The following is a 27,513-nucleotide window of genomic DNA, read 5'->3' as shown; positions in this document are numbered from 1 at the left end:
GGAGGTTTTCAAGATGCGGTTGGACACGGTGCCAGATCATCTCGGCTCGGCTCCCTTTCCCACAGAAGGTTGGACCAGACGATCTTTTGAGGTCCTTTCCAGCCTCGGCTGTTCTGTGGTTCTGCGATTCTATAAAGATGTGTGGTACATGACACAGACTTAAGTAGAACAACAGCTGGTCAGTGACAGCAAACACCAACAGCACTGTTTTTTGTACTATTTAGAATAAAAGCGTGTTAATTACAGCAGGCCTAGAAAAAAGAGCAAAATAATCACATTGAAATTTAAAGTCTTCTCCTTTTTCATTTTGTAACACTCTTACACAGGAAAGGCCTGCCCCCCCCACGCCGGGCTCTCGCATTATCAGCCCCGTGCCCGCTGTGCCCCTGCCAGGAGGGCGCGACGCGCCGATCCCCCTCAACGATCGCCCCGCACGGCTGGGGCTGAGCGGCGGCCACCCGTACCCGCCGCCCGCGGCCGCTAGGGGGCGGCGCGGCCCCAGGCCGGGAAGGGTCCATCCGCGCAGGCGCACTGGGGCGCAGGGAACGGAACCGGAGGTGGCGCTCGACGAGGTGACGCCATGTCACCTCCCCCCGCCCGGCCCTTTGGCGAGAGCTTCCGGGTCACGCCCGACCAATAGCCTCCGCAGCTTCGCCAGCGTCACCGGCGCCACGTGAGCGGCGAGCGTCTCGCGCCAGAGGCGGGTGAGCTGCCGGAGGCGGTTCCCGCGGCACTCCTGCGTCCCATCAGGCAACGCGCGGCGCTGCTCCTCCGCTCTATGGTAACCATAGAGATCCACGGCGGTGGCGGATCAATACTGGGACGGCGGCGGCCGTGGCGCCGTGGGGAACATGGCGACGCTGGTGCTGGATAACGGCGCCTACAACGCCAAGATCGGCTACAGCCACGCGAGCGTCAGGTGAGGGCCCGGGAGGGGAGGAGGCGGGACGGGACGGGCGGGCGTCCCCTTATCGCATCCTCTCGGCGCACCTGCCCTCCCGCCGCTCCCCGCCGGCGCCTGGGCGCACGGGAGGCCGCCCCTCCTCTCCCGCAGCCCCTCACCGGCGAGCGGGCCGCCAGCGCGCCTGCGCTCGCCGCCGAGAGGCCGGGCCTGGCCCCGCCCCTGCGGCGGGTGCCAGGCCCCGCCCCTGCGGCGCGCGCCGACCTGCCCGGCGGGACCGTTACGCCGTTCCCCGCCGCCCATGGCGGGGGTGCGTGGGTGGCGGTCCCGGGGGTGGCGGTGCCTGGGCGCGGAGGAGCCCCCAGCGCCCTTTTTGTCGTGCTGGCGGCGGGGGGGGAGGTGGTTGCTCAGTGCAGTGTGCGGGGGGTGGGGGGGTGGGGGGTGTTTTGTTTTCCTAAAAGGTGCCTCGTCTGCACCGGAGGTGTCAGGAATTAGAGATTTCCCTCGTAACTGGCTCCAATAAATGGATTAAAACCAAAAACAGCAGCAAAAATGTTATTGAACGTATATTATTTATGAAAGTAGCCTAAAGACAATGAATGTGTCTCATATCATGATGAACAGGAAACTTACCAATCTTTTCCAGCGTTATTCCCAACTGTCAGTTCAGATCAAAGACTGCACGCTTGAAAACCTTTACGGCAAATCAACTGGATGAAATTAAAGATCCCTCTGGTCTTTTTTATATTCTCCCTTTTCAGAAAGTAAGTAAGATATCCTGAGGTTAACGTTATAGCCAAATGTAAATTGTTTTAAGGAATAGTTTTCATACAATATGCCCCAACTGCAGCGTTATATGTAGTATCATACAAGAATCGAATTCAGCAGTGTGAAGTTTAACAATCACAGAATCATTTAGGTTGGAAGAGACCTTTAAGATCATCAGGTCCAACTGTAAACCTAACAATGCCTAGTCCACCCCTAAACTGTGTCTCAAAGCACCACATCTACCCATCTTCTAAATACCTTCAGGAATGAGGACTCAACCACTTCCCTGGGCAACCTGTTCCAGTGCTTGATAGCCCTGTCAGTGAAGAAATTTTTCCTAATATCGAATCTAAACCTCCCCTGGTACAACTTGAGGCTGTTTCCTCTTGTCCTAGTGCTTGCTACTTGGCGAAAGAGACTGACTCCCACCTCGATACAACCTCCCTTCAGGTAGTTGTAGAGAGCGATAAGGTCTCCCATCAGCCTCCTTTTCTCCAGGCCAAACAACCCCAGTTCCCTCAGCTGCTCCTTATAGGACTTGTTCTCTAGACCCTTCACCAACTTCGTTGCTCTTCTCTGGACACGCTCCAGCACCTCGATGTCCTTCTTGTAGTGAGGGGCCCAAAACTGAACACAGTACTCGAGGTGCGGCCTCTCCAGTGCCGAGTACAGGGGGACAATCCCTTCCCTAGTCCCGCTGGCCACACTATTCCTGATGTAAGCCAGGATGCTATTGGCCTTCTTGGCCACCTGGGCACACTGCTGGTCATATTCAGTCAAGCAGGACCTGCCTTTCATAAACCCATGGTGACTAGGCCTGATCGCCTGGTTGTCCCATATGTGCCGTGTGATGGCACTCAAGACGATCTGCTCCATAACCGTCCCCAGCACCGAGGTCAGACTGACAGGCTTCTGTCAAAGAGAATAATGTATATAGGAAACATAATTTACATTGGTTTTGTAGTGTAGTAATTAACGTATTGATAGGGAATGTTTGTAACATTCTTTATCCTATGTAACATTTACTCCTTGGCATAGAAATGTGAATTTAAACATTTTTACTCTCAAATTTCTTTATTCTACCAGTCTATCAATCACTTGACATTTTTTCATTTCTAGTAATTTTTTTTTAAGTATGATTTTATTTTCCAAATAGTGTAATTTTTTTTCTAAATTCCTACAGGGTTACTTGGTGAACTGGGATGTCCAGAGACAGGTTTGGGATTATCTTTTTGGAAAAGAAATGTATCAAGTAAGAGCCCTTTATTAATTACAGATTTTGTGTAGGTTAAATACTGACTAATGGAATTAACATAAGTACGTCAAATATTAAATAGAACTGGTGAGCTTACTGTTCTCTTTAAAAGTGCCTTCAATTAGAAATCACAGGGATTTATTTTTTTGCAGACTGAAGAAAATTTTTACTTTGAGCTCTGGTGTAGGAATTTAAAAACATTTGACTTGTGTGTATTCATACTGAGTTCAGTTCATGTATGTTAAGAAATTCACATCAATATAATTAAGAGTTCAAGTTAGTAAAAAATAATAATTGTAGATGGATACAATGTGGTTTAGAGATCAAGAAACTGTTGATGTAAAAGAGAGTGATGAGTTAGGTCAGTAGGCTGGAAGACATGCACATTAAGTAACCATCTTTGGCTGACCATTTTCTACCTATGAGTAAGTTGAATGTATAAAATATAAATACCTGATACTTAATTTTTCTTACTTATCACATGAACTGGATTTAGCACAAGAAGTGTAGAAAGGCTTCCCTTTTATTTTTTCTTTAAAAATATGTTATATACTCTGACAGTTTTTGGTTTTTGTAACAGCTAGAAGGCAGAATGGTACTGAGAATGAAAGTAATGCCTCAAAATATCTTAGTCTCCATACCTAAAAATACACAGTGCTGGCTTTGGATACTTTGATTTTAGTTTTGGAACTAGTTTCAATTTAGTCATGGTTTCAAGGAGAATTTTTTTAATTCTTTTTCACGAGTGAAGACTGCAGAGAGATACAGCGGCTAATATGTTTAGGGCCATATCTAGTTATGAATGAAGTAACCCACTGAAGTCCTCTCTAAAGGAGTTTGAGATACCAGTAAATGCAGAAAGTCCAGGATCTTTTGCTGGCCTCACTAAAACTTTCTAAGCCTAGCTTCTACAAACAGATACAGCAAGTGGTATTCATGTCTTCAAATTTACATCATCTTCAACTGCTGCAAAATACAGTAATGGAGTATTAATTTCTAAGTTTTGTGTAATGACAATATATTTTTCATAGGTGGATTTTGTAGATACCAATATTATTATTACCGAACCTTATTTTAACTTCAGTTCAATACAAGAATCCATGAATGAAATTCTATTTGAAGAATATCAGTTTCAAGCAGTTCTTAGAGTAAATGGTGAGTCTGTCTCCTTCTAGTTTGCATTTATATATTTTGAAGGTTAACCTTGTAAATAAAAGAATAAATAAGCATGTATGCCTGTATGCGCACACACGTGTATATATAAAGGTAAAGAAATTACTTCATTTCCTTCCTGGCTCTTGAGTAATATGCTCCTATATGTGCTCTAACTGGATTAAACTTTTTTTTTTTTTTTTAAATTCCAGCTATACTCTTACACTACTTTCTTAAGAGTGTCATATGTAATTAAAGGAAATTTGAGCAGAGTCAGAATGACAGAGATAACAGATGGATTTTGAAAGAGGATAGTATTTGAGAAAGTCTACCAAAAATTTGCATGAAGTCTTTGATAGCCTTCCTTTTTTTGGGGGGGGGTGTGTGTGGTTTTTTTGTTTGGTTTTGTTTTGTATCAGCAAATAAAATGCAGCATTACAATCATGAAATGTATTGTATCTTATAAGGAATGTACAAATAACATCACAACCCTTCTGAAAGATAGCTGGACATAGGATGCTCCTTTAGATAGGTCTTCAGATAGGTTTGATAAATTGTGGTGTGATCAGTCTGCTTGGACTTCAGGAGAGGAAACTGAACATGGACTGGAGTTACTGAAAAAGAATAAATGGGGCATATATGATACTTAATTTTATCCACTGTCAAAATGAATTCATGTGTTGGCTGTAGTATTGTATTAAGGTCTTGGAAATCTGTCAAAGGCATTTAAAATATGAAGCAAGTACACTTTCATGTCAGTGTAAATTCTAAAAGTGTATATTCATATAAAAATTGAATGAAATTTTCTGTATTTCAGCTGGAGCTCTTAGTGCGCACAGGTATTTCCGGGATAATCCATCTGAGCTATGTTGTATCATTGTGGATAGTGGATACTCCTTTACACACATTGTACCTTATTGTAGAAGTAAAAAGAAGAAAGAGGCAATCATCAGGTAAACTGGAGTATATATTTTCTAGAAGAATTGTTTGCTGTGCCTGAAGTTAATAATGACAGAATTCCTTGTGTTACTCCTTTTCTGTAGGATTAATGTTGGAGGAAAACTCTTAACCAACCATCTGAAGGAGATAATCTCTTACAGGTAAAGCATGCTCATCATCATCTTGAGACCTGGTATGAAATGAGCTAGAAGTTTGTGGGGGTATTCTTACTGGTTCTGTGAATTTTAGATCAAATGCTGTTTAAAGGAGAAGGGAATTTCTGTCTGTTATAATCTGCTAGCTGCCATCTTGAGCTTAAGCTCATGAATTAAGATGATCTTAAGCTCTTTGAAGAATTAGGCTGTTAGTTTTTAAAGTGCCAGTGCTTTTGAAGTCGCTGAGGTTACCTGTGTGTTCAGAATTACACAGGTCCTTACATATTTTCTGAGATGTCTCAGTGGATCATCAGTAACTAACTGATTCTATCAGTACCACAAATAAAATTCAATATGATCAACTTTTCATTAGGATCCTTTAGCTTGGAATTCTATCTGGGTAAAGGTCTTTGCTAGTAGAGCTAATTGCAGGATTATGGCTGTACTTGTTATGAAGACATTGGGCTAATGCAGGTAGATGTTTATATATATTGAACTGTGAAATAGGAAAATATTAAACTCCAGTAGGCCAGGAATGCTTTCATAAATTGAATACAAGTTTTAGATATCGAGACAGTAGCTTTCTGTGATTTGAAAACTATGGATGCTCATCTCCAGTGGAAAACTGGACAGATAATGCTAAGACTTAATTACTCTCAAACTTCTGTGTTTTTGGTTTTTGTTTTTCACAGGCAGCTACATGTTATGGATGAAACGCATGTAATTAATCAAGTGAAAGAAGATGTGTGTTATGTTTCTCAAGACTTTTACAAGGACATGGACATTGCCAAGTATGTATACAATGGTACTAAATGTAAAAGTTGGTACTTCCGAACAATCTATTTGTATAAACAACTAAAACTATACTCTTAATCAGAAAATTTTCCGGTTAAGTCAAGGGCAGTCTTGGCAGTATAAAATAGTTGGAATTTAGAACTTGTTTTTTATTCTGTTGTATTTCGCGTTCTTCTCTTTCAGATTGAAAGGAGAGGAAAATACTGTAATGGTAGATTATGTTTTGCCAGACTTCAGCACAATTAAAAAAGGATTTTGTAAGGTAATGATGGTATGGTTTTTGAAGTATTCTTTGGACTGTTGCCCTGCACAAGTCTAGTAGAGAGGTTAAAAAGACTTTCTTTTTTCTAATGCTGCATTGTAACTTCTTTCTGTGCTATGCATTAATTGGTAAAGTTTTCCTTAGGAAGTTGAGATGACAATTAAATACTGTTTTTCCAGCATTGCATTTTATGTTCTATTATTTGATACTTGTAGCTTTCTATGCTTGTGCTCTGTCATACAACCTATCTGTATCATTATTGTTGGGGTTTTTTTAAGTTGAGTTGGAAGTTTTCTCTGCTTTAATACTTTTTAAAAGTCTCTCTGAATTTCATTTCAATATCCTAATAGGTAGAAGGTTCAAAGTCATGTTATAGAAGAGCCTGAAAAGTCTTCATACCAATGAAGACAATTTAACAACTTTTATCTCGTACTGAGTTGGCCGTAGTTTCATAAGCAGTCCCAGTATTTTAAGGCCACTCTCGTGCATACCTGTTGTATTACGCTTAAGGCAAAACTGCAGTTGATAAGAGCAAAGTCATTTCAGACTTAATACCAGAGTATGTATTATTCTTGAAAGATAAGTTAATAATACAGCTTAACATAGAATATACTGCCTACCTCTGCAGTACATGAAAAAGATTAGCTGAATGTTGTACGATGCAATTTCTTTTCCTAAGCAGTGGCTACTATTCATGTTTTTAATTTAGCCAAGGGAAGAGATGGTGTTAAGTGGAAAATACAAGACTGGTGAACAAATACTTCGTCTAACAAATGAAAGATTCGCAGTTCCAGAAATACTCTTCCATCCTTCGGATATTGGTATTCAAGAGATGGGAATTCCTGAAGCCATTGTTTATTCTATTCAGAATTTACCTGAAGGTATAACCTAGAAGTATTATGAAAGGGGGGGGGGGGGGTGTTGGGTTAGGTTGGGTTTTTTGTTGTTGTTTTGGGGTTGTTTTGTTTTGTTTTTTAAGCATCCAAAGTGTCTTAAGAAGCTAGTACTCTCAATATGCTACTTACTAAGGTGTTGTGAACTGCTCTGTCTTCTGGTGAGCGTCATATACTCTAGAACTGATTGTCTACAAGATTCTCTGTTAGGCAAACACAGTTTTGTGGCGATTCATTGATTGGTTTCTACTCTTGTTTCAGTTAATCGCTGCAGACTTAATTCTTCTTATCCTTCTCTAACGTGATCTATGTCTTTGACACTGATGATGGAATATACTTGAAATTAGTTTTAGTTGTATTTTAAAATATCTTTCTCCATTGGAAGAAAAGAAAAATGAAACTGACGAGAAAAATGAAACTGGCCAAACTCAGTAATTTAAGTATCAAAGTATAAAACCTTTCTCACTGCTGTGTTTGTCAGAAGTGATACTAAAGCTTTCATTTTATAGATGATGTACATATAATTAATGTTATTACTACAAAGAAGACTTCCATAGGTTTTATGATACCACATAAGTATGGCAGCATTGAGGCTATTATTTTGTGCTCCTAAAAAAACTGCATGATTTAAAATCCCTTGTGAAAGAGGAATTGTGTTGGCAGACATGAAATTTAACAGACAATATAAGAAAACTGTAGTTATCAAAGCCAAATTCTAAAAATCACAAAGAACAGAGTGTGATTGATCACCTTCTTGTGTTTCTCACTAAAACTATTTAACTGATGTGATCATTAGATGATCATAAAATTCTTTTATGCATATTTCTTACTTCTGTTCTAAATCATAACAAAAATGGGGAAAAAAACCTTTTAATCTTTAAATATATATTCAGTCTCTAATTACAGATTTACTTGTTTTATTTTACAGAAATGCAGCCTCATTTCTTCAAGAACATAGTTCTGACTGGGGGAAACACCCTTTTTCCGGGCTTCAGAGATCGGGTTTATTCTGAAGTTCGATGTCTTACTCCAACTGATTATGATGTTTCCGTTGTTCTTCCTGAAAAGTAAGTCCTAAACTGTACAGAACAAGCTTTGTTCTTGTAGCAGAACAAACTATAAAGTAGGATTTCTTTTGCTAATTTAAAAGATAGATTGAGTAAAGGGGTTAATTTAAATATTAAGTGAACCAAAATTGTACAAGACTGTTTTAGATGAGGATATTTTCAGAAAAAACAAATAAATTAGAGACCATTTGCTTTCCCTGTGCTTTGGCTGATAAAGTTAAGCATATAAGTAAGTGTTTTCCGGATCAGTCTTTTTATTGTAAACAGATAAATAAGACTGTATTGTCATTAAGTGGATACATAAGTATACAAGATTAGAGTTTAGTCTTTTACTTAGAAGAATTTTCAGCATCTGAATGCTGCCATGTCATTATTAATGTAGCTGCTTCAGGGATTTGGAAAAGGTAACATCTTTGCAGAGACAGAGTTTACAGCTGACACAAAACAAGTATACCTTGAAAGTACAAAAAAATCTTCACTTTTTTAAAAGTATTATTAAAGAGCATTTTTAAATATTATTAAAGAATCATTATCTGGGCAAAGTAAATACAAAGACATCTCCACTTCCTGCCCTCTTCACACCTGCCTCCAAAGAGACACTTGCTTTTTATAAAAAGCAAAGTCAGTTAGCCCTGCAAGTATTTCAGACTTTGTCTCATAACTTGTCTGGAGCTGGGTGGTTTGATTTACCCATCAAAAATGTATTTTTAAATAGGTATGGCTAAATAAAAGTCTTGGAAATCATCACTGCATACTTCTATTTTAAATGAACTTACAGAGCAGGCAGCTAAACACCACACAGCTGCTCGCTTACTCCTACTGCTCCCCAGTGGGATGGGGGAGAGAATCAGGGGGGGAAAAAAGTAGAATTCGTGGGTTGAGATAAAGACAGTTTAATAGGACAGAAAAGGAAGGGAAATAATAATAATAATAATAATCATAAAAGAGTATACAAAACAAGTGATGCACAATGCAGTTGCTCACCACCTGCTGACCGATGCCCAGCTAGTTCCCGATCAGCGGTCACTGCCCCCCCCCGGCTTACTCCCCCAGTTTATACACGGAGCATGACATCATACGGCATGGCATAGCCCTTTGGCCAGTCTGGTCAGCTGTCCTCCCCCTCCCAGCTTCTTGTGCACCGGGCAGAGCATGGGAAGCTGAGAAGTCCTTGACCAGTGTAAGCAGTACTTAGCAACAACTAAAGCACCAGTGTGTTATCAACATTATTCTCATCCTAAATCCAAAACACAGGACTATACCTGCTACTAGGAAGAAAATTAACTCTGTCCCAACTGAAACCAGGACAATGAGTAACAATAACTTTGTTCATTTTTCAGCCCTATTACTTATTCTTGGGAAGGTGGAAAGCTCATTTCTGAAAATGATGATTTTGAAGACATGGTAGTAACTAGAGAAGATTATGAAGAACATGGACACAATATCTGTGAAGAGAAATTTGATATATAGGTAGCATAATTGGATACGTTGTTATTCTATTGTTTTACTCAGAATGGAACTCTCTGAACTACAACCTGTTTTCTATCAGTTAGGATTGTGTTTTAGCTTTCCTGTATTTAAGCAGGTTGGGAAAAAATAATTTTCAGAGTTTAAAAATAAAGTTTTACAAGCCTAATACTATGAAATAATAAGTTCATTGTCATTTCATTATGTTCTCATCTTTTACTGATAGCTTCATTGTATTCTTACTGCAGAAAACCTCAATGCATGAGGCAATAAAAATATTGAATGCTTGTACTCGTGTGACACTAATAGATAGTGAGAAGAAATCAAGATTATTTTTTTTTCTAAATGAGTATTCTAACTTGTGCATGCAATTGAATGGACATTAAACATCTCAAAAAGTCTCTTTGAGCTTGCCTATCCTGATAAGGAATACATGAGTTTTATTTTTGGTTATTTTAGTGAATAGCCACGAGAGGAATATACTTGAAATGTGACCACTGCTATTGAAAGTATACTTAGGCTTTGAGGAAAGAGTAATTTCATAGAATCATGGAGTTGTTAAGGTTGGAAAAGACCCTTAGGATCATCGAGTCCAACTGTTAATTTGAACAATTTCTTTTTAAAAAGGGGGTTTGGGTTAGTTGGGTGTGGGGTTTTTTGTTTGTTTTTTGTTTTTAAACAATGTCTGAGCAAATAAGCTTCCTGCCGCTCCCTCGCCTTTCTGAAAAGGTGATGTCAGAAGCTGTCTGAGGTGAACGAAGCTTGCAGCAGTGTCCTGCTTAATCCCATCTCTGTCTTATCCATGCACTCAATAAACACAGCTGCCCCAGCCTGTACTTGTTATTTCTGTTCACAGAGCAAAGGTGGCATGAGAAGCTCTGCTACTGTGCCACCAGTCTGTGCAGCACTGCGTGCAGGAGGGGAAAGGGCAGCTGTACAGGCTAATAGCCAGGCAGGAGCCCCCGGGGGCTGCACGAGCAGCGGGTGCCCCACCTGGCTTGCCTGGGGGCCAGGACAGAGGCGGGCACTCGCGCAGGGTGGATAATGGACTCACCGGTGCTGACACTGATCTGCACCCGATGCAGCTGGTGGCCACAGGGGAATTGCCCTTTTCGGAGGGCCGGTGATATTCCACCGTCTCATATTTGCAGAAGAGCATCCTATTCTCAGCTGAAGTCTCATATTCCCTCTCTTGTCTGCCCCTACGTAAAACGGTAAGTATACTCACGCAGTACGCTTACCTAGCTTGGAACAAAGAGCACTGACGGACTTCGGCAGTTGGCGGCAGGGATCAAGCAGAGGCTTCACTGGCTTTCACTTCCCTCCAGTGATCCTTGACAAGGTCCAGAGAGGGGCACTCTGAAGCACAACTGTTACCTTCTGAAAAATTGTTCTCTGTGACCCAAGGGTAATTGATGTAGTTGAACGGTCAGGGCTGTGAACAGGGAAAACAAAGGTGTGTACCGCCAGCCTCTGGGCTCACTGATGATAGCGTTAAGATACAGAGGTATCCTCACCTCTGGCTTCCATTTCTTCTCTACTTCAGGTAAGCGCATGGAGTTAGAGCCACCTTGTTCTGACCCTCATTCCAGATTCTCGTGGGCTCTTCCTGTTGCTACCCAGAAGTCTCAGCGTAAGGGCAATACAGAAGAGAAGCCAACACTCCAGAGAACGGGAGATCTTGATGATGAGCTGCCCCAATTAAACAGTAGCCTGAGATGACCTTTCTTCTTGAATATGATCTTTTTTACTTTGGACTGCCAGCTCATGGTGGCTTTCCTCCAGACTAACCTGCTGAAATGAATGGAAGAGATACCCTCTTCCTCCTGTTAACAGCTACATGGACTTAAAATAAGGAAATATGCACTATAGTTCTCATAATATAGTTATATAGCAATATATATTATTAATATAATATATATTTATATAATATTTATAAATATAATATATATTTATATAATTTTATATATATATAATATATATATTATATAATTAATATAAGTAATATAGCAATATAGTTCTCATAAAAGCAACAATGAACCTTTTCCTTGGTAGGAGTAAACATGAATGCTCTATGAGTAGAAGTAAGCTGCCTTTGAAGGTGGCGGCACTTGTTCTTTGATAAGACTGCACTGGAAAGTACCTCTAGACTAAACTCTTCACTCCAGAAATTTTATACTTCAAATACAAATTCATACTGGCAATTAATTTGATAGGTCTATGCTAGAAATCATAAATAGAAATGAGTGAGAGGTCCAAGTTTCCCTACCAGATGATTCTGTGTCAAATACTGTTAAAGATAATTGACAGGACTTTTCTAAAGTCCAATAAAGTTTTCGTAATTTTGGAATGTAACTGAAAGTTTAACAAAAACAGTAATCTGTAGTTCACCAAACTTGTTCTGTTCAACAGGCCCCTATAAATGTAAAATATCACATTTCTTTCAACAGAAGATTAAAAATTAGTAGATGTTCCTGTCAGGGTAGGTGAATAAAATAGCTCGAGCTCTTCCTTTCCTTTGCAGAACTAGATCAATCCTGACTTCTTGTCCCATGAACTGAAGGAAACTCCAGCTGTCCATTTGAAGCAATTCCTTACTGTTTGAGACCTGGTTCTCCACCCACTGAGCTGCTTCTTCATTATGAAAGCACTATGAAATGATAGACCGATTCATCACTTTGTATGCAAGGCTTTATTATCATCTTTAAATTAGCACAAGAAAATTCTACTCAAGTCACAAAGTGCAAGAATGTTTTTTAAAAATACAGTTTTTCCCAAAGCAATTCCCAGTCCATCTAGCCTACAAATTACCATGTTATCACTCCTCCCTCTTACCAGGTTCAGTATTTTGAGTGAGACCCAGTAAAGGGACTGGAGAGAAAGGAAAAAAAACCAAACCAAAACAAAAAAACCCACACAAAACTAAAATCCCCTTCTCCCACTACTCAACACCAGAAGCACTTAATCAGGAAATACTTTCCTATTTACAATTCCCAATAACTTACTTCTGTATGTGCTCCCTTTTCTGGGAGAATGACCAAAACCCCCCCACAGTGCTAGAAAAAGAATACGTGGCCCTGTAGCCTAGCAATTAGGGCATTCACCTCTGAAAGGTGAAAGTTGGTCTTTTTTACTCCTCCAGAAGTTATTTATTTTACACTGGACAGTCACTGTTAAATAACAAGTGCATAATCAGGGACACATGGTCAGAGATTTCAACTACATTCCCTGACTTCTAATAGGGCCAGGTCATTTAAATAAGGGTGCTTGAAATATGCAAGTTAACACAACCTATTACCTGTACGCATAGTTGGTTATATTTAACAGTGTAACCACTTCAATTTATAAAAGAAAAGAAAACAGAACTTGTTTTCAGAAAGCTGGTAACTTGACCACATGTTTGAAGAGCAGTTGAGGATGTATATACCTAAAGAAGCATATTCACAGTCAAAAATCACAGTCATAGTGGAGCTAGTCCAGCAAAGGGGCCATGAAAATGATAAGGGATTGGAGCATCTGTCATACAAGCAGCTGAGAGCGCTGCGATTGTTTAGCCTTGAGAAGGCTCAGGAGAGGGAGTAAAGACGACTGAGCCAGACACTTCTCAGTGGTGCCCAGTGAAAGGACAGGAGGCAACGGGCACAAACTGAAATGCAAGAAATTCTACCTAAATGTAAGGTTTGGGCTTTTTTTGGTGGTTGGGGTTGTTTTGTTTGTTTGTTTCTTTTATTTTGTTTTAAATACTGTGAGGCTGGTCAAACTCTGGACCAGATTCACCTAAGAGGTTGTGGCATCTCCATCCTTGAAGATATTCTAAGCTCAACTGGAAAAGGCCCTGAGCAGCCTGCACTAATTGACTCCACTTTGAGCTGGGAGGTGGGACTAGACCAGCGGTCCCTTCCAATCTCAAGTCTATGTTTCTATGTCCAATACATGATCAAATGTCTGTCATGAGGATGGAAGAAGTAATTTAACCCCTATAACATTGTATTGCATATTTATTTAATGATTTCAATCAACATTTCCTTGTCAATGTACAGTTGCCCATCAATGTGTCAAGACAGGCCAGCGTGCGTTCTAGCTTTGCCCTACAAATCCATAAAGGCTATCAAAGTATTTATGACAAATAACTGGACACTATCAAAGTATCCTCATGTTAAAATAAATTGCTTAAGTACACCAAGATATCTAAACCAAGATTATTATTCCTCAATTTTTTTCAGAATGTAATTTTTTACTTGCTTTTGCATAACCGCCAGCTCAGCAGCAGCTCAGCCTGCCAGAGTGGGGAAGGAGTAACAGGCTGTAATTACTGACAAGCACACACAGCTCCCCTGCCTAACAAATCTTGCCTGTCACAGATTCAAAACCCACTGACGTGCTCCTAACATTTTTGACACACTTTGTACACTTTTACAATACTCATAGGAGTCATAATCTATAGTTTAAGATTAGATTACAGTTAAATTATGAACTATAGATAGAAGAGATTAAAAGCTTATCAGTACAAGCATAGCTCTGAATGTAGACTTGGCTCAGCTAGAAAGCTATGGGGTTGTGGGACAGAAGGCAAAAAAGTGCCAAACCCTGAACTCAAAGCAGCACAAGCAGTGTGCTGTTATTACCAACTTAAAAGTAATCAAGTACATTTTGCTTAAAAGAGTGATTAATCAGAATTAATGCTTTTTAGCAGCATAGTAATTTTGATAGTTGCAGTATCCCGTAACTGAAGATGTAAGGACACAAAAAGAAAATGGTTTGTACCATGAGTAGTTTTCATATGCATCCCCCTTTAACAAAAAAAAAAAAAAGGCTGTATTGATGTCTAACCATTTAAAGTACAAAATTCACATGTAGTTTTACAACCACTACAATAGATGACAGAATGGTATTTTCTTAATTCTTTAATTAATTTCTTCTTCTGCTTCAAAGGAATATTGGGGTCATTGTCCATCTCCTGAGCCAATGCAAGAAGATGCTGATTTATTTGTTGTTTTTGATCTTCATATTCTTTAGTTGTCACGCGCTGACAGAAGGTGAAGCCTTTGTAAGAAATCAGAGGTTCAGAGTAAGTTTAATGCATCATATAAGAGCCTGATTAAAAAAATATGATCAGAAACATAGGTATATTGATATTCCAGTTCAGACTGCGACTACGATTCTCTACAAACAATGTGAAACATACAGCCTTCCACTGAGCATGGATGAACATCTAAACATTAATTGCATAAATAAAATTGAAAAGCAGCATTACAGTTGCAATATCACACATGATTTTGTATTGCAAACAGACCTGCAAGACAAAGAGTCAACATAGTTCTTGCAAACAGAAGCCCTAATGAAGAATGTTACATCACAAGAATGGCACCTTGCAGTTGTCATGGTCCAGTAATTCCCTGAGTGAGTCTGCTGTAGCAAGGCCCAGTACATAATGCAAGTGAATAAATACTTCGGAGAAACAGTTGCCTCTGAACCACACCTCTGAATTCAGAAACAGAACCCAGGAACTTCTAGGCAACTAGACAGCTCAGCATGGTTTGGGCAGCAGTTCAGGGTGAGGGCAGAGCAAGGAACTGGAGCCCGAGAGAGACGCAACTTAAGCACTATTTAGCTTAAGTACTACTCTGCAAGGCTTCAAGCCCCATCATTGGAGAGGTGAGTTCTGGCCTGAGGAAAGACTGGCATTCAGCTACTCCACACATTAGTGAGCAAGTTGATTGAACAAATGTCAATTGCCCAAAGGAGAAGAAATTCTTACTATTGGTTCTGTACAAACACCATCTTCTTAAGGCTTCACATAGAGAGCGTCAATAACCTGAGCTGCCAGAATTTTCATGTGGACCTGTCCTTCCCTTCTTTTACAATGAGTCTGTCAAACACCAAATGTGAAAGACTTTTTATGGTTTAGTAGAGTCAGATCAAGAAAACATAGCTCTTTCAAAAGGGAAAACTTAGCAACTTCTGGCAAAGAGATTAACTCTTAAAACTTCAGGGTGGATCCTTTGGTCCAGTGGTTTCAAGCTGTTTACTAGATTAAAACCAACCCCAGAGTTCCCTCAGTGTTTTTAGGAACGTTTATTTGAAGCAGACCTAATGATTACCTTCCTGCAACAGACAGACTCCTTTTCTTGTCAGCATCCCCCAGCCTTTCCTCCTGCTCCCACCTGCACTTCAGAAGTTCACCAGCTAAGAACACTCACTAGCTCTCAGGAAAGATTTTCCTCCTGTCTCCTCCATGAGAAAAGGGAAAGTGACACCAGAATATGAGGCACACAGGAAAACAGGAATATGCCACGCTGGAGAGCTTACAATCAGATCAAACTAGCTATTTCAACAAGTAGATGGGATCTATATGCATTTACAGATTGAAACTCCAAAACTTAGTAGGGAGAGTATAGTATGGGGTTTGTACTTCAGTTGTCTGTTCAATCGGCTGATGGAGATCACACAGGCTCCACGAATACTGCAGACAGGCAACTCCTTCCTCTGTTGCTCATCTCTGTATTCTTTGGCTACACAATATGCGATACTCAGAATGTTGAACTGGAAGGAATTTGGACATGTTCCAGAACCCACCAGAGATGGTAGAAGATTCTGTACCAAAACTACTTCTCAGACAGCCGCTCTATTAAATATATTATTAAACAGCACAATAACCTACAGTATTATTCAGTTCCCTAATGGCTTCCCTTCAATGTTTAAGCACATAGTGCACTGGCAATACAGAAGTCAAAAAGAAGCAGCTAAAGAGTCAGAGAGAAATTCAATTATTTAAGCCAACCCTTTTAATCACAGTGCTGAAAGATATTTTTGGCAGCAAGGCCAGATGGAGTGTTCGCTCGTAAAAGAAATGAGCTGGAAAACACTAATCCCACGTACACACCAAGTGTCAAATGCCTTCCTTTTAGGCTACATTACCCTTCTCTAAGTCTTAAGCTCTTAATAAACTTCGTGCTTACACAGAAAAGGAAGACTTCTTCAAACACTAAACAATCAAGGTCTGTGCTCAAGACATCTACTAGAACCTCAAACTACTGAGCTCTATGAGAATTTTTAGGTGTCTTGTGGCAGAAATGTAAGAATGCTGTTCCTAAATATAAAAGTCACATCTAATTCACAAGCCAAATTATAAGCAAGTCACTTCAGGAAACACATTTTGAATTAATTTCTCCAGAAGTAGTTATTCAGTAAAAAATTTTATAATGTGTTCGAAGTAGATAATTAATAGAATCCTTGTTCTCTAATATTCAGAGGTCAGTGTTTTGCTTATAGCAGATAATTATTTGGTGAATTAGCCACTAGTCACTTTAATGCTTCACTTCTAACAAACAAAAAGAACATAGTCTATGCAAAATTATAGTCAACTGATGATAAATTGATTTGTATAGAAAGGTTTATATAAAAATGTGTATCACATCATCTACCTGAATCGATATCTGGATCTTGTCCTTCTAGCAAACTCTCAAATCTCCTACTAGTTAGTTCCAGAAGAGTTAAAGGAGTCTGAAAATACAATCCGACAAAGAAAAAGTTACAAAACCAATACTTTTGTATTTTGAGACTCTAAAGCTTTCAGATGATCAATTTAAAAATCACATAATTAACTGCAGAAGAATCTATGCCTAGATTTATTTAGGTACACATTCAAAATATCTCAAAAAATTGCACTAAAACACATATAAATATGCTTGTTCCTGATATTTCTGGCCAAAGAAATAGGAGGCAAGATATTCTAGATGTTGTTTTCTAGTGAACTACAGCAAAAACTGTAGCGTAGACCTTGAACTCATTTCAGCTTATATAATACAAAAAGCTTTCAGCTGCAGTTGCGAAAAAGTGAGCCACCATCCACTCTGCTGTCACTGCTATGAAGCAGTGGGCACTTCACTTGTCAGATCTGGCTCCATCTCCAATCACGAATCAAAGCCCTAACCCTCATGTCAGAACCCTTAGCAACAAAAAACAAAACAAAACCAAAAAAACCCAAACCAAAACAAGAAAACCCACAACAAAAAGTATTTGGTTTTGGCTGTATATTAACATATACAAAACTCCCAGTAACCACTTGATACTTTAAACTAAACTGGAGCTAACTAAAAAGATAAAAATCTCCCATGTCTCTTCAGTTGAGGTCAGAAGTGGAAATGAATGTGTTGTACAAAAACTAAATATCTTATGAAACGAAATCAGTGTTTCTGTGAGGCTTATTTGTAACTGGACAATAGGTGTCTAGAGCATTTTACAGCTATCTTGCAACACCTGAGACAATTAGTTCATCTCTGTCTAGTGTTTTAATAAGGAATTTTATAGTTGAGGAAAACAGTAGTGAAACATTACAACTTTCATGCATTGGTTGAATTCAGAAAGTCAATATAGGGTCTGGGAAGGTTGCATCTTTTCACATGTGTGACAGTATGATAGGAAGTAAATAAATGAGACTGTAAGATATATCTGTATATTTACATAACTGATCAAGTTAAATAGAAAGCCCATTTCATTTTGTAGTTCTATTTATTTTCTTTAATTTGGAAGTTAACATTTCAAAATGCCAAAAGGAACTCTTAAGAGTCGTTGAAGCTGTACATGTACACTGGGGCACCAGAGCATGCCATCTTATATATCACTCAGGGTATGTCAGCTGACTTCCAAAGGCAAAAGACGCTAAGAAGCCTAAAAATTTAGTAGACAGCCATCAGAAACAAGGTGCCAAAAGGTCTCTATAAAAGTTTCTTAATACTGCAAATGTTTTCTTAACACAAATGATGCAAATAAAGAGAGGATATTATATGTAAGGGATTGCAAAGCTCTCAAAGCTGTCCTCCATAGCCTGAAATAGTTTCTTACCCTACTTGACTGTACCATTAAACTGTAACAGAAGGAATATTAAACTCTGCTGTCAGACCGCTCATCTCCACAAAGGCACTTAATGGCATTTAACATTTAAAATTATAAAGCTGACGAGGTAAAAAAAAAAATGCTACCTTGAAGAGCTCAGAGTGATTGTCCATCAGAAACTGAGTCAGCAGTTCTACCCGTGATTTTGACAATGTCTTATTTTGTAAGATGAACTTTGTGCAAGTCTTGATGATCACCAATCTGTTATCAAACTAGAAAAAGAATCACCCAGATTTGGCATTAGATTTACTTGCAATGTGTCAGCAAAGACTAAGAATAAAGGGATGCTATTAGTGGGCAGAACATCTTGATATTTGTTTTACAACAAATCACATCAGAAGGAAGTAAAGAGAATACTTCTAACTCTGAAAAAAAGTTAGCTTTACTATAGCAAAGTGCTATTTCCCACACTAAACACAACAGATACTTACTTGTTTTTGTAATTTGTAGCCCTCAGATTTGGATGCAATGGCTATGAATGTCAGGAGTCTATGCAGTTCTTCTCGGATATTTGGTGCTAATAATTTCAAATAAAGTTGTGATGCCTCTAGAGCTTGATCCATTTTTCCTTTCTCTGTGATGGAGTAAAACAATAAAAATGAACAGTTGCATTGGATACAGAGTCAAGAATACATATTTAAATTCCAATATTAATCCCATTTTTTTTTGTTTTTCCCTCCAAACAAAGCAGGTTATCTCGATGATGTCTAAAACCTTTTGACAAGACTCAATACAGCATTTAATCAATATAAGCTTAAAACCTTTGTCCCATAGCTAGTCAAGGAACAGATGTACTTGGACAATATATACAGGACATTACCATGTTCTGTGTACAATGTGCAAACACTGAAGTGATGTTTGCACTGTTTGTGTTTACACATCTTCGTATTATATTCCAGGATTAATCTCAAAGTAATTAATGAGCTGAACAATTTTAACTTTCTCATTGCTTTGAGGTTTTGTTTGTTTGGGGGTTTTTGTTTTGGTTTGGTTTTTGTTTTCTTTTTTTGTTTGTTTGTTTCTTTTTTGTTGTTGGTTCATTGGTTGGTGTCCTGTGTGTGTCCCCCACCACCACCTTTTTAAGCCATTAGGTTATAAGTTTCTCAAGGAAATGTGATAAGGTGGAAATAATCTTCTATAAAAACCCTGTTAGATGATAATTCTAATTATTTTCACTTTGACAGTGAGGAACTATCAAAATGCCAAATAACTTTCTTAAAGCAAGAGCAAGACAAGGACAGATACAGGAATAGAAGCTACGTATGATTTTCTGGCCTCTGTCTTATCACTGCGACAGAGGTTATATTTTACAAGAAATAATCCAGAACTTTCAGGGGTGTACCACAAGCCATTTGACACCATCTTTGTTTAAAAAGAACACCAAAAGAGCAAGTAAGTGACCCTTTTGCAAAAGAAGGGCAGAGAAAAAGGCAGGAAAGAGAACTGGACATGATCAAGACAGGTAGAAGTATACATATAAAGACTGGAAGTTAAATCATTTCTAGATAAAAGTTTCTCTGATCCGTGCTTAAAGCTTTACTGAGTTACTTTAAAAGACTGCAGGAAAAAAAAAAAGAAAAAGTTCCAATGTAAAAAGGTTCAATAAGCCACATAGACTAGTTTGACCAACTTCATTCTTCTGTAACACAACTCAAGTACTCTAGATCTGTTTATTTTAAAGGCAACAAGCACAGCAACATGTTTGCCTTCACAACAGATCTGTATTACCAGCCATCTTAAATCAAACTGTTTAACAACTGAGGAAGATACAGTTACAACCGTATATACGTTGATAACAAAATGAAGTTGTACTTTAGCTAACTGCAGTACTTCTCAAATTAATTTTGAAAGTATTTAAATATGTAAATGTTCATAGTTAGTTTGAGCTCTCTTGCACTAGAATCAGAATAACAGTACTTTATCAAAGTAAGGTTAACTGCACTGGATTCTACTTGAAAATTATTATTAGAATCCAAGTTGCTATGCACTGATGACCATAATCTATTCCATAGCACTGAGAGGGGAAAATGGTTGTAAAGTAGTTAAGCACAGTCTCCTAACAGTGATTTAGTATGAACTAGAACACACAGCTGAGGACCCAAGATAAAATTAAGGCTACTACTTCATCAAAAGGAAATAAAGCATTAGAAACTGCTTGTGAGATAATCTTACTCAAGTTGGAAAGATGACAAAATTAGAGCAAGAATAAGAAAGCAGAATAGCCTGGACATTCACAGGTCATGTAGTTTAGATCAAGCAGGTACTTAATCATAGAATCAGAGAATAGTTTGGGTTGGAAGGGACCTTTAAAGGTCATCTAGTCCTACCCCCGCTTAATAAGGAAAGACCTACAGGCTACTAAAGCACTAGAGTAATTCTGCAGAATTATGACACTGTTTTCCCTTGCCTACAGATTTGGCTGTTTTGATTCTCTCATTTAGTAATACTCTACAATATTGGTTTATATCAGTTTTGTATTTAAAGTGTGTATACAAACCATAACATCTTTGATTTAAGTGAACATTTAGCAGAAGTTACCAGTAGTTAAGTCAGTTATTTCAAATTAGCATTCTTTTTTTAGGGATGGGTTATGTAATTTTGCAATAGTTTCCCTTTCATGACTTCTATTATAATTTGATTTTTTTTTTCTTCTCCTTAGCAAAGTACTACTGATAAAAATATTGCCTTTTATATTTTCATAAGGTTTTGGCCACAGGATCCACCACTCTGCTCCAATTTTTACACAGGCCAACTGTGCTCCTATGCCAGTAAGCTTGTCATAGTTCTCTAAAAACTGAAACTTTTGATAACACTCCATAAACCGTACAGAACTAAAGAAGTAACAGGACCTATTTAGGATAGGATTAATCTTAAACTTCTACTTAATCTAAACCCTTCTGTTTTACTTGTGAGCATATGTAGGGAGGGTTTTTTTTGGGGAATCACAACCTGAATCATAATCTCAACAGCCCCTTTTATCATTTTAAATAACTTCTATTACTAAAAAAGCCCTAAGACCAGAACTTACAAAATCTTACTCTGATTAACAAGAAAACTTTATAGCAATGATTTTACTTTTATGTTATTAGTCATAAGCAGCAATAAGGGAAATTCTGACTAGTGGTAAGAAATTTTCACGAGAGTAGTTATATATGCTGAAACAGGTTACCCACAGAGGCTGGTGACTCTCTATCCTTGCAGATTTTCAAAATTCAGCTGGACCAAACCCCAACCAACTTGATCTAACTTTGAAATTTGTCCTTGCCTTAAGCAGAGGTTCTAGCTAGCGACCACGAGCGTTCCCTTCCAACCTACAAATTAAAGTGCATCTGCAATAGCATTGCAAATGGTATTATGATTCAGTCAATTAACACTTAGTAAGTTACATCCTTTATACAGCTTTCACTTGTGTTTTTTTGTTCCAGGTTGCTCTTACCTATAAGTTCTATAATTCCTGAATGAATATTGAGATCCTGAGTGGCAAGAAGGGAGTCCTTCTTTTGACTATAATACTTTATTATAATGTCAAAAAGAATCTTCTTGTATGTATTCAGACTGCTGGGTTTGTTAGTGCTTTGAGGTAACTGCTGACTAACCATCACTATGAATTGGTCTGGGAAATACTCCAAGCATTCAATTGCAGCATAGAGCCATTTGTCAAGCCTGTAGAAGGAAAAGTTAGTTTTAGTGTTTACTTTAAAGTGTTCTGCCTAGTCTTATTTAATCCTTTAAAGAAAATTAGATAGAAATAACCATGCAGGTATAGTCACATATTTGAACTACAGCATTACACTTGTTGCTTATTAAGCAGTTTATGTAACTTATTTCACTATAGTAGTTCAAGGTCCTGCTCACAACAAGCAACTTCCATGGTTTTCCTATGCTACAGACAATACACCTGAGGTACGCCCAGATCAAAACAAGCTGCAATCATGCCAGACTGTCACTGACCCCAGGGCACTTGCCTGATTCAGCTAGTATTTCAAACCAAACACCACCCCACTATTACTCCAACACACACAATGAAAACCCAACAGAGCTAACCAGGGTGAAAAAGCAAGGGACTGGATCTTTACAGAAAAGAAAGACGACAATTAGTTCGAAAACAGAAAAAAATAAAAACAGTTTAAATACCAGAAGGTTGTGGAAGCAGTTTATTCTATGACCTACTATAAAGGCATGAGTTTTCTTAAACATTTGTTGCCTGTATGACTTAACTAGGGAGAGAAAAATGTAAGGAGAACTTAAAATTCAGGTAGACAACTTATTGTTCAAAGAGACTGTAAGGTCAGAGGAAAAAGCCACTAACTCAACCATTTTGTACAGAAGAAATCTAAAATTATAGAACTGTAGGGGGCAGAGGGAGAATTATTTTTATCTGACTCTCCGGCTATAAAATAATTTGAACTGAATCAATAACTTATGAGAAGATGCAAATATTAAAGATCCACAGAATCTTATTTTTATCATGAAGAGCAGAAACAAAGATTTTAAACTTGCTGCTGGAAAGCTAGATAAACATGAACTTTTGTTAGAACCAACAAGGATTGTATAACTCTTGGATGCATAAATGGGGTAATACAGTAAAGCAGAAATAGGATCATGACCTCCCTTTAGTTATGAATCCATGAGCAGTGCAATCACTGCAAGCAGGATTTGATTACAGTTTTTAAATACCTACATGGAGAGCAGGTATTTGATTATTTCAAGCATAACATGACATTATTTGAAAACTGAAGCCAGAAAATTTGATATGTAAATTGTGCTTACTCCCCTGCCTTCACACTGGGGGCAATTAATCCTACAACTTCTTTTAATACTGGTGGCTATTCTTCATACCTGGAATTTTCCATTTCTCTGGCACACTATAAGCCAGACCTAAATAATATACTGTCCACAAAGATGCTACTCCAGCCACCCCAGTTAAGTAATTGTAGAATAAAGTAGTGAAGCAAGCATTTAATTTTCTTAACACTTATCTGCTATACTAGCAAAGACCCAAATGTTAGAGACACTTAACACAGAATAATACAGAGTAAGAACCACATATGAGATCTTTTAAGAGACATAAACCCACCAATCACCCAAGAATCAAGTACAACAGAAATATAAAGCTCAAAAGAAACAGAGTTCATTAAACCATTCTAAGAGGAAAAACCTGTGGAGTTAAGATGCTATCCAGCAATAAACCTAGTTTGGAACCAGGAGTTTCATTAGCTTATATAAAACTCTAAACATATGTAAAAATAGTAATATTTTCTCCCTAAAGCAAGAATACATAAAAACTGTAAGAAAGTCTCTTCAGGTACACAGATTGACCTCGATCTCACAAACAGGTAAAAATTGTATTGATTTTACAGAAATAAGTATTACTAAGACATATACACATGAGGAGACATGCCTTAACATATTCATTAAAGGTACATGCTAAGACAGAGATCAGGCCAAGTGCAATCAATATGAACACTACAAAAATAAGAGAACATTTAAGGAAAAGAGCACTGATGACATGCAGCCACTTTCACTTTTACATTCTCACGATATAAGCATTCTTCAATGCTACAACTTAGCTTCTCCTTTTCTGTTGCTAACAATAGATGCCTTATTGACTTTATAGCTTCACAGCACCACCACCAGAAACTGTGACAAACAAATAAAAAGATTCAGAATTTTTTTTTTCAAGTTCTAATATCTGTTATAGAGACTTAAGAGTGAAGTGTCTGGTCTAGAAACTAGGAGTGTTTTTGACACTTGAGGTTAAAGTTTTAATGTATGCTTACAATCCTCAAATGTCCAATCCTAAACATATACTTTTTGTGAATTCCCTTACCACTTCAGAAAAGAAGTCAAAGGAAAGCACATTAATGCCACCCCTGTCTACAAGTGTAACGATGTCTAATTTGTTCGCTTAACACAAATGTTTGATCAAGAGTAAAAATAAAGCATTTACTAACAAATCCATTTTATAGATGTATAACTTACTCAGGCAAGTTTAAGCTACATGTAACCTCTCTGTCCAGGAAAGTATTTGAGATAATCAGGTCTTCCTCTTTGCCAAAACAGTCTGGTTTTGCCTTCACTGAAGACACCAAGATATCTTCTAGAAGCGGAACATCAATTAACTGCAGCAGTCGTAGCAGAGTTTGCTGTTTCCAGACATCTTCTATTACTGATACCATAAACACACAAAAAAACATCCTCAGAAATAAGATCTTATGTAAAACACTAACCTTTATTTTTACTCACTCAAGAATGTTTTAAGTGTTCAAAGAAAACAAAGTAACAGCACAGTGTGAGAAAGAAGGCTTTAAAGAGAACATCTCTCTCCCCAATAACATTAGAATTAGTAATAACCTACTCCAATTAGTAATATGTACAAGAAAAGACAAGTGAATAGCAAAGGAATCGTAATACAGATGTATTTAATCTTAAAACCTATCTCCTTCTGAAGTGGTATTTGAATAAACAGAATAACACTATCCTGCAAAAACTTAATCCCCTTTTATTTCCTTCAGTTTACTTACTATGAGCATTTACCCATTTAGCATTCATTTAGCTGTTCTGTCATTAGTGACATGTTAAATTTAGGACTCTGAGGGGCAGTGTTTAACAGAAATGAGGTACTCCAAATAGATACAGTGAAGAACAATCAAGATTTAAAATGAAAAATTCAATCCTCACCTCTTTTTGAAAGCAGATGAGTTGGTTCATTAACCATGATCTTTGGAGGTAAAGATGTGTGAACATTTATTGATTGAAGAAGCTCCTCTACCCTCTTTTTATCAGCTGCTTCTAATGCTAAAGGGTTTGAAAGTGTTCTTTCACACTTCATTCTGCTTGGGGGGGGGGGGGGGGGGGGGGGGGAGGATGCATAACAAGTATGATTAGGACACATTTATCTTTCTGTCACTTCCTAAATTGCTGTTAAATCAGCACGTTAGGGCTTCATTGTTTCTGGGGTCTATCCCGCTGCTAGAAAACCAATCATCCACATCTGCTTTGTGAAAATGGCAAGGATATTGATTCCAAATAACGTTTATTAATTCCATTTCTTTTACCAGCTTCCAGCAAGTAGCTCATTCATGCTAATTGTCATATTTCAGCACAATTGACTGCAAAACAAAACATTTCCTGGGCTTATGCTACTGTGCCAGACTCTATTCTAAATAACAAAGAGCAGATCAAAGCAGCTTAACATTACCAAGAAATATTAGGTAGCACCTGTGATTTAGACATGACATTTCTCAAAACCAGCATGTAGTTTTCAAAAGTCTCCAATACTTGGATTAGACAGATATAACTTCATCTACAGTTATCCCACGTTAACTTAAAAAAAAAAAATTAGAACAGTTCAGAGTAACTCACCTGGAACGTCTTTTTGCCTTCTGTTTGCAGATTTGCTCAGGAGACAAACTCTCATCATCTTTATGCTTTTTCGGGAGAAGAGGAGTAAGACTGCTATCTACAAATTTATAGAGACTAGTGTTTGTGTCTTCAAACTCTGTTTCTTTCTCATTCTTGAATAAATAAAGCTTTGCTCCAACTGGTTCAAACACCTTGTGATCCATCAATGCTTGGCACACACGGACTCCCTTCAGCCGAGAAATATCATTGCAGCTTAGGTACATGCTTTGCATAAGATGGCTCAGTACCACATCAACAGCATTTGAGCCAGTGAAACAGTTTTTATATGTTTTCAGATGTTGCCTACGTCTTTTGATTTCCACCTGACTGTGAAGAGCATGAATAATACTATTCCACAGCTGAGTTGCTTGAAAAGGACCATCACAATCTGCAAAATATTTATATGAAAGTTTTACAGATGTTTATAAAGCTTTACTTTAACATTTTAAAAAATATTTTTACTCTGTGAAATTAGTTATGTGTATATATATTTAAAAATTCTGCAGAAATCAGCTTAATTTTACAAAGACAGAGAAAGATAATACTTCATAAATCAGTCCTTCTTGTAAGTTGACTCACTCCCACTAGGGTAGAATCAACAGAAGAGAACAAAGAGACACTAAAACCAGGTGAGGAAGGCTTTTTTGTTATTAGCACACATACTGTATGTATGTACACATACACATTAATTCATTACAGAAACACAGAATGGCCGAGGCTTGCAGGGACCTCTGGGATCCATCTGGTTCAACCTCCCCTGCTCAAGCAGGGTCACTCAGATCTGGTCGCCCAGGACCATGTCCAGACAGCTTTTGAATATCTCCAAAGGTGGAGCGCCCACAACCTCTCTGGGCACCAGTGAGAAGAGCCTGGCTCCGTCCTCTTTGCACTCTCCCTTCAGGTACTTGTAGACATTGATGAGAACACCCTGAGCCCTCTCTTCTCCAGGCTGAGCAGTCCCAGCTCTCTCAGCCTCGCCTAGGGGAGATGCTCCTCCAGTCCCCGGTTTCTCCTCCACATATCACTCTCAGCTCTGCAGACGCCAAACCACCATTCGCAACACATTAAACCTGCCCGCCCCCCCAACCTTTCGCTCCGAACACTTCGACGCAGCTCCACGCTCAGCCCTAGCGGCCGCACCCTTGCGGGGGTACAGCCGGAGGAGGCTCCTCTCTCCTCGGTACGGCTGCCGACCCCCGCGCTAGCTCCTTCCCGCCCGCCGGCCAACGGCCTCTCCCGCGGCACCGGCAGCCGGAGGCACCCCTCCAACGGGCGGGCGCGCGGCGGCCCCTCAGAGCCCGCTCCGCTCCCCGGCGAGACACGGAGCCGCCGCCAGCCCCACAGCCGCTGCGGAAGAAAAAGCCGCGGCAGCGAAGAGACGGGGATGACTCTCTTCCCCCACCTCGCCGCCGCCCGCTCCCCCGCCGCGGCTCTAACTCGCTCTGACTCCGGAGCCTCCTGAACCGCGGAGTCAAATAAGCCGCCATCACCGCGGCTGGCGGAAGCCGGGAGAGTGCATCACTTCCCGCCCTCCGCCGCCTCCCCCGGCCGCCGCCCCAG

General features: G+C 39.0%; 2 protein-coding genes across 4 annotated transcripts; one reads left to right on the top strand and one right to left on the bottom strand.

The window, feature by feature from the left end:
- Positions 1 to 675: 675 nt before the first annotated feature.
- On the top strand, positions 676 to 11,353 carry ACTR6 (actin related protein 6). 3 transcript variants are annotated; one of them, XM_082310608.1, is made up of 12 exons: positions 676 to 919; positions 1,548 to 1,665; positions 2,853 to 2,921; positions 3,956 to 4,079; positions 4,894 to 5,029; positions 5,120 to 5,176; positions 5,863 to 5,961; positions 6,149 to 6,227; positions 6,937 to 7,108; positions 8,049 to 8,187; positions 9,528 to 9,657; positions 11,201 to 11,353. In XM_082310608.1, the coding sequence occupies exons 1-11, from the start codon at positions 852 to 854 to the stop codon at positions 9,655 to 9,657; spliced, it is 1,191 nt and encodes a 396-aa protein (XP_082166734.1). In that variant the 5' UTR covers positions 676 to 851; the 3' UTR covers positions 11,201 to 11,353. The 3 variants fall into 3 exon arrangements, with proteins under 3 accessions (XP_082166734.1, XP_082166735.1, XP_082166733.1); XM_082310609.1 differs by lacking the exon at positions 9,528 to 9,657; XM_082310607.1 differs by lacking the exon at positions 11,201 to 11,353 and having other exon boundaries at positions 9,528 to 10,020.
- Positions 11,354 to 14,450: 3,097 nt separating this feature from the next.
- On the bottom strand, positions 14,451 to 27,440 carry DEPDC4 (DEP domain containing 4; the record flags this gene model as incomplete). The annotated part of the gene is made up of 9 exons (XM_082308563.1): positions 14,451 to 14,697; positions 17,079 to 17,157; positions 18,636 to 18,761; positions 18,981 to 19,123; positions 21,986 to 22,212; positions 24,532 to 24,718; positions 25,231 to 25,385; positions 25,915 to 26,341; positions 27,356 to 27,440. 9 exons carry the CDS (start codon positions 27,438 to 27,440, stop codon positions 14,480 to 14,482), a joined length of 1,647 nt encoding a protein of 548 aa, XP_082164689.1. The 3' UTR covers positions 14,451 to 14,479.
- Between the last annotated feature and the right edge of the window lie 73 nt (positions 27,441 to 27,513).

The sequence above is a fragment of the Platalea leucorodia genome (assembly GCF_965183815.1).
Source record: "Platalea leucorodia genome assembly, chromosome: 4".
Taxonomy (NCBI): Eukaryota; Metazoa; Chordata; class Aves; order Pelecaniformes; family Threskiornithidae; genus Platalea; species Platalea leucorodia.
The sequence above is the reverse complement of the archived record's forward strand: the minus strand, read 5'-3'. Positions and strand labels throughout refer to the sequence as shown.